A 6906-nucleotide genomic window follows, 5' to 3' on the forward strand; every position below is an offset into this window, starting at 1 on the left:
CAAGTGATGGCAAAGCGGGGCGTCATCACGACTTTACACAGGTGAGTCTTTACCTCCGCGGCAGAGGCTCCACAGAACCCCTGAGACCGAACCCAGGTTAAGAACCACTGGTCTATGGTTTCCAGTACCGTTTGCGGCTGGTTTCTTCTTCTGCTCATTAGAACTTATTAAACAACTGATGCCACATCACTGCCACCCAGTGGTGGAAACTTTTGGTTTCTGGTCTCTGTAACAAGTATGTCATTCACCCTTTACACAGACAGGTAAGCCGTCATGGAGGACGAACCTAAAAACACAGAAAGCAAAGTGGCTGAGATGGAATCAGGCAGCTCTTCTCCAAGCAGGCAACTCGTATCGTGAGATGCATTCGCTCAGGATGGCGGGCAGGGAAGCCGATCTTTCTGGAAAAGGCCTCCAGCTCCCACATAGAGCGGTCACCTGGCCCACTAGCTGCACTTTGAGATGAAGAGCGTGAGCCAGTCTGCACAGCTTGAGATGACTGTCCCTCCTCTTCACTCCTAAAGCTGGCAATCCAGCTGGCAAACCTGACAAAGGGATTTCACCTGCGCCGATTCTGCAGACTGAGCTGCCCTCTTCATGGAAGGAGCCACAGACACTGTGGCCTCTGTTAGAAATGTGATGTGTCACTCTTACATTAATAGTGTATGAATCAATGCTGTGTAAGCTTTTAACCCACATTGACAGAAAGTCTGATCATTTCTAACAGCAGAATGCTCCTGTGAGAAATCGCCTGGTGACCTGTGTGCAGAGGCAGAACCTCCTTATCTCTGAAAACAAAAGGCTGAAAGTTATCAGAATGCGCAGTGGGCAGCTTGCTGGACCGGTCCGCTGCGTCTTCTCCTTCATGAAAGCTTGGTTTGAAAAATCATGCCTGTGGTCCTTTATATGTAGGTTAAGAAAATGCCCACCAGCCTCAGTCCGGCGCTTGGAGCGCCTCGGCCTGGCCACCTGGACAGAAAGCGGAAGGTCAGCACCACACTCGGGGCGCCACTGGACCAGCCGCACAGGGCAGGTTTCTGACGGGGCCTCCACCAGGTGACGCCCAGGCGGGCACCATGAGGTCGTCATGTGCCTGCAGGGCAGCCTCACAACCTGCACAACAGTGAGATCTATCCATGTCCGAAACTGAAGTGAGTCCAACCAGAGGCAGAGGGACAGGCTATGATTGGGAGAGGGAGCGAGATGCTAGCTCAAAGTGAAGCAGCACACCTGGACAGGCTAACACTGTTAGTTCAGCTCCAGTGTGTGAATCAACACAGTGGTCAGAAGAAGCTGAGCAGGTGTAAAGGAGATGCAGCGCTTCTCCAGTCGACAGGCAATCAGTCCAACGACGGCGAAATGACCCAGGAGCCGAAAGGCCGTGAAAACAAACCGCCGCCGAGAAGCCAAGAGGAACGGAGCTCCGGACGACGTTTCAGCCCGTGACTAATCAGCCGATACGTCACAGGTGTGACTCTGTTGATTTTGCTCTCAGCACCACCTGCTGGCAGTCAGTAGGGATGACAGACCTCTAAAAACTAAGAGCTCTTATTCTGAAATCCAGCTGCATTACCTGTTCTTCAGGTGTTGGACGCTGCCGAGACATCGGAACCTGCCGTTCACCATGATGGCCATCCTGGTGCAGAGAGCCTCACACTCCTCCATGCTGCAGTGCACACACACACACACACACACACACACACACACACACACACACACACACACAGTCAGTGACGCTGTCCTCCGTCCCTCTGCTGGGACAGACTGAAGACACACTGAGGACGTCTCACCTGTGTGAGGTGAGGACGATGGAGCGGCCCTGCTTGATGACGCTGTGGATGCAGTTCCAAAGGGCCCGTCGGGCCCTGGGGTCCATCCCTGTGGTCGGCTCGTCCTGCAGAACAGGTGGAGGAGGGGGCGGGGCATCCTGATCACACCTGAAGCTCTTCTTCTGCTACTTGGTGTGTGTGTGTGTGTGTGTGTGTGTGTGTGTGTGTGTGTGTTGATCTGCAGCCGCTGCTGAGCATGGAGGCGGTATGTTTTACCAAGAAGACCACAGGGGGCGCTCCGATCAGAGAAATGGCAGTGGACAGCTTCCTCAGGTTTCCTCCGCTGTAGCTTCCTGCTCTCTTATCGGCGTACTTCAGGAGACTCAGCTTTCTGATGCCCCACTCCGCCACCTGCCAACAAAACAACAGCCAATCAGAGGCCAGCACCACAGCCCCGCCCAGCAGGTGTGTCACCAGGTGTGACCGGGACTCACGTCGCAGACCTCCCGCTCTGGGACGCCTCTGAGGACGGCGTAAAGCTCCAGGTGCTCTCTTCCCGTCAGCAGCTCGTTGATGGCGTTGAACTGAGGGCAGTAGCCCATGTTCCGGTGGACGTCCTCGATCTCCCGCAGGATGCTGCAGAGACACAGGAAGCAGGATGATCACTTCCTGTCCCACAGCGCCCCCAGGTGGTGTTGGTGGACCCAGCGGGTCCCTCACCTCTTGCCGGACAGGAAGGCCTCTCCGCTGGTCACCAGGGTGTCTCCTGTCAGCATCTTGAAGGTTGTGGTTTTCCCAGCTCCATTCACACCAAGCAGACCGAAGCACTGGACCAGAACCAGGCAGAACCCAACAGAACCAGACAGACAGGATGTAAGTCAGCAGCAGGTTCTGGTTCTCCACCTGCAGCAGGAAGTCAGCCTCACCTCTCCAGGAGGAATCCCGACACACAGCCGGTCCACCGCTGGCTTCTGCTTCCGCTTGAACACCTGGAGGACAAAGACCGGGTCAGGTGTTTCAACCATTCCAGGTGTTGGACCTGTCCAGGTGTTGGACCTGTCCAGACCTTGGTGAGCTGCCGGAGCTCCAGGATGTCCCCCTGTCCCAGGCCCTGGACGATGCGGTGTCTCTCGCGCGCCACGTCCTCGTCCTCCTCTCCCAGTGGTCCCAGTTTGGTGAGTTTACTGACAGGCCTTCACACAGAAACACTCCAGGTAGCATCAAACTGACCCAGGTGAGCTTCCAGTGAGGATCAGAACCAGACCTCACCTGGGCTTGATGCAGAACCTGTACTGGATGAGGATGGTGATGATGAAGAAGACCACGCCCTCCACCGCCATGGCGAACAGGTTCTTTCCCACCATGTCCCACTCCAGGGGCGACCGGAACCTGTTCTCACCTGGAACACAGCAGCAGTCATGTACCTGGCCCAGGTGGGGGAACACCTCTAGCCGGGAGCTGCGTCTCACCAAATCTCTCAAGGGCGTCGGCCATCGCCTGGTTCTTCACCATGTCGATGAGGCCGCGGCCGAGGCAGAAGTGAGGGAAGACCAGCAGGACGTTCTTCAGGATGTCGTTGATGCCGCCGATCTCCTGCAGGAAACAGGAAGTCAGAGCTACGCCCGCGCTCCACCTGAAGGCCAGGCGAGAGGAAGACTCACGTGGTCGCCGAACAGCTCCATGACGAAGGTGGAGATGCTGCCGTTGATGCCGATGAGGATGTTGACGCTGGTCAGGACCACGTAGGCCGTGCTGGGGATCTTGAAGAAGAAGGAGGCCGGGTACATGAGGGGCGTGATGGACCAGCTGGAGAGCAGACACAGACTGTCAGAACCAGAACCGGGTCTAATACCACAACCAGAAGTGATACTAGAACCACAACTGGGCCGGGTACCACAGCCAGAACCAACAGTTCTGGTTTTAAGCTAGAGCAAGTCTTTCCATCGTCTCCTGCATTTGGACTCTTCATCTTCCCGTCGTTTATTTCTCTGACTTTCTCCCTGTTCTTTGGCGTCCATTTTATGAACTGATCGGACCGCATTTCCCAGCATGCACTGCGCTGGAGACGCGATGGATAAGAAACTCTTCCCTCAATAAAACCTGGAGCAGGACAGGTGAGGGCTGGTAAAGCTTCGATGAAAAACTAGGTTCCACTGGCAGATTATTTCATGTAACACTGATGCAAATTCTGTGTGGTTCTGAGCGGTTCTGACCCGTAGAGCAGCAGCAGCAGTGCCAGAACCGGCAGGTTGCTGGACGAGACGTAGGCCTTCTGCTGGAAGCAGATGAAGATGAGGATGACGAGCGTTGCCGGGACGCAGTAGTTGCACTGCGGAGAGAGACAGAGACGTCAGCGGGCGTGGCTGGGCGGCGGGGGCGGGGCTTAGTGACCTCACCATGTCCCAGGTGAAGTTGGCCAGCCAGTAGAGCAGCGGATGCACGCCGCTGATGAACTGCATGTGTTTGGCTTTGCTGACGCGCTCCTGGATGAGGAAGACTACGAAGCTGGCCGGGACGAAGGACATGGCGAAGATCACGCAGATGGACACCAGGACGTCCACCGAGGTTGTTACCCTGGAAACCAGCAGCAAAAACAACAACAGGTGGGCTTCACTCAGGTGTTTTTCCTCCAGGTGTGTGTCCAGGTGTGTGTACTCACAGCGCCACCTGGGACAGCTGCTCCTTGGTCAGGTTGAGCGGGTGGTTGAAGGAAGTGATGCCATAGCGACCAGGCTCTGCACCTGGCGGCAAGTTGGCTCTCAGGACGCCGTTGCTCATCACGTTGATGAAGGACGCCACGCTGTGCCAACCTTTGTTGTTGAACCAGATCTGAGGACAGTCAGGAGGACACACCTGTAGTAAACCTGTCGGTCCACTTGTAGGTCCACCTGTAGGTCCACCCGTCGGTCCACCTGTATGTCCACCTGTATGTCCTCCTGTCGGTCCACCTGTAGGTCCACCTGTCCATCTACCCGTTGGTCCACCTGTAGGTCCACCTGTCCGTCGACCTGTAGGTCCACCTATCCGTCGACCTGTAGGTCCACCTGTCCGTCCACCTGTAGGTCCACCCGTCCGTCCACCTTTAGGTCCACCCGTCCGTCCACCTTTAGGTCCACCAGTCCGTCCACCTCTAGGTCTACCTCTAGGTCCACCAGTCCATCCACCTGTCGGTGTAGCTTGTCAGTCAGCTCAGGTCTCACTCTGCCAGGTGTTTGTCTGACCTCGGCCTCCTCAGAGTGTTGATTAGACAGCAGAAGGTTTACCTGCTGCTGACCGAACCTTCTGGGTTTGGAACCAGCAGCAGAACTGACCTGAGCCCAGTTTCACCTGAACCAATTGAACTGCAGCTCCACCTCTGAGCCTCGTTGAACCTCCTCACCTCTACACCTCTGCAGCTCAACAGAACCAACATGGTGGCAGAAAAAGGTTTGGACCTGCTCCAGAACCGATTATGGCTGTAATACTGCAGAACCTGAATGAGCGCCAACAACAAGCTGCTGCTAGCAACGTAGCTTTGGTGAAACCATCCAAATATGGTCATCAGGAAGGCTGTCAAAACAAAAACCTCTTTTCCGTTTTCCTGAACCCGTCAGGATCGCTTCAGACGGTTTGTTTGCACTCGGGTTAAAACTCTTCCTGGGAGAAGGCCAGACAGAACCGGAGCAGAACCCGGTTCCGGTCTTACCTTCACGTTGTTCTTGGTGTCCAGGCCGTTGATGAAGCCGGACAGATTGTCCAGGAACCGGTCAGCAGCAGAATCCTGCGGAAAAAGTCTAGTTTCATTCCTGGAGGACCAGCAGAACCGCCTCTGAGGTTCAGAATGTTCTGGTTCTGGCCTGACCTTCTGTAACTCAAAGACCTTTCGGACTCTCTCGATGGCGTCGTCGACCTCATTGGCTGCAGGAAGGACCTGTGTGCTCCTGGCGCCCAATGAGAAGCCTCCGTACCTGCAGACAGAGAGAACACCTGAGCGGCTGGCGACCCGGGTCCGACTGAACCGTCTGAAGCAGAACCAGAACCACACCTGAACTCGTTGACCCACACTTTGTTCTTCAGGCTGCAGAGGGGACAGAAAGCTTTGAGTCCAGCAGCTGCTCAGGTGAGTTTATCCAGGTGAGTGCTGATTGGCTCACCTCTTCCCGATGATGTCAGCGTATGTCTTCACCAGGTAGTCCGAGACGTTCCGTCCTGTCAGGTTCTGCAGAGCGTCTGAGCTGCTCAGCTTCATCTGGACCCAAACAGAACATGAACAGAACCGCCGGACCCACAAAGAACCGGGTCACTCGATCATTAATAACTACATTAAATAAATGAACCCATCAAATAAAAACAGCGTTATTTATTTATCACATTATAATGTTTTGTTAAGCTACTTTACGTATTTCATGGATTTTATTTTTTAAAACCCTGCCCCCTACTTTGACTATACCAAGAAATATTAAAGCCTGAAAAAAAAATTAAAACTAAAAGTCCATAAAACACCCAACATAGCTTTACAAAATACAAAAGTTAAGAAATAAATGCATAAATAAACGAGTTCATTTATTTGATGGAGTTTTTATTCATCATCAGTAACAGTATTGATTAATTTAAAAATGGTTCTGAAACGGTTCATCACTTCCTGCTGTAGTTTGCTTGTTGTTCCACTAGATGGCAGCAGCAGGTGGTTCTGTTCCGTTTTGGTCCAGAACCGGTTCTCAGAGGGAATCAACCTGAAGGTTTATTGGATACTGCAGCTGATGAGGAGAAACCCTGTACCCGGACCCTTGACCCCTGACCCCGTTATCTCCGTGTGGCTCTGACCTCAGGCGGCGGCAGCCCGCCGGCTCCCGCTGGGCAGTCAGGCAGCATCCTCTTCCTGCCGTCGCAGGTGCAGGAGCAGGCCGGCGACGGATGCTCCATGGTCCAGTTCCTGGAGCTGAACAGCTGCTGGACGCCATCAGGGACCGGGGGGGTGCTCCAGTCATCGTCCCCCATGGTGCAGGGCGCCTCCCTGACGGTCGCCAGAGACAGGCCAGGAGTCAGGAGGAGGCGGAGCCAGGAGGAAAGAGGCAGAGATAGGAGGAAAAAACCAGAGATAGGAGGAAAGAGGCGGAGCCAGGAGGAAAGAGGCGGAGCCAGGAGGAAAGAGGCGGAG

At 54.5% G+C, this 6906-nt stretch overlaps 1 protein-coding gene across 1 annotated transcript in view; it reads right to left on the reverse strand.

Annotated features, from left to right (window-relative positions):
- Positions 1–88: 88 nt before the first annotated feature.
- abca1b (ATP-binding cassette, sub-family A (ABC1), member 1B) overlaps positions 89–6906 on the reverse strand; it is a 30413-nt gene continuing 23595 nt past the window's right edge. The window contains exons 30-47 of the mRNA XM_008420964.2: positions 6573–6762; positions 5903–5997; positions 5794–5826; positions 5611–5716; positions 5455–5529; positions 4429–4598; positions 4166–4343; positions 3983–4098; positions 3431–3575; positions 3239–3362; positions 3039–3168; positions 2836–2962; positions 2696–2758; positions 2490–2596; positions 2264–2405; positions 2046–2180; positions 1791–1894; positions 89–1666 (exon numbers count right to left, since the gene is read on the reverse strand). Coding sequence (XP_008419186.1) covers positions 1570–1666; positions 1791–1894; positions 2046–2180; positions 2264–2405; positions 2490–2596; positions 2696–2758; positions 2836–2962; positions 3039–3168; positions 3239–3362; positions 3431–3575; positions 3983–4098; positions 4166–4343; positions 4429–4598; positions 5455–5529; positions 5611–5716; positions 5794–5826; positions 5903–5997; positions 6573–6762 — 2137 coding nt within the window. The 3' untranslated portion in view covers positions 89–1569. The remainder of the gene's footprint in view (positions 1667–1790; positions 1895–2045; positions 2181–2263; positions 2406–2489; positions 2597–2695; positions 2759–2835; positions 2963–3038; positions 3169–3238; positions 3363–3430; positions 3576–3982; positions 4099–4165; positions 4344–4428; positions 4599–5454; positions 5530–5610; positions 5717–5793; positions 5827–5902; positions 5998–6572; positions 6763–6906) is intronic.

This window comes from Poecilia reticulata, linkage group LG10 (genome assembly GCF_000633615.1).
Source record: "Poecilia reticulata strain Guanapo linkage group LG10, Guppy_female_1.0+MT, whole genome shotgun sequence".
In the NCBI taxonomy this organism is placed as follows: Eukaryota; Metazoa; Chordata; class Actinopteri; order Cyprinodontiformes; family Poeciliidae; genus Poecilia; species Poecilia reticulata.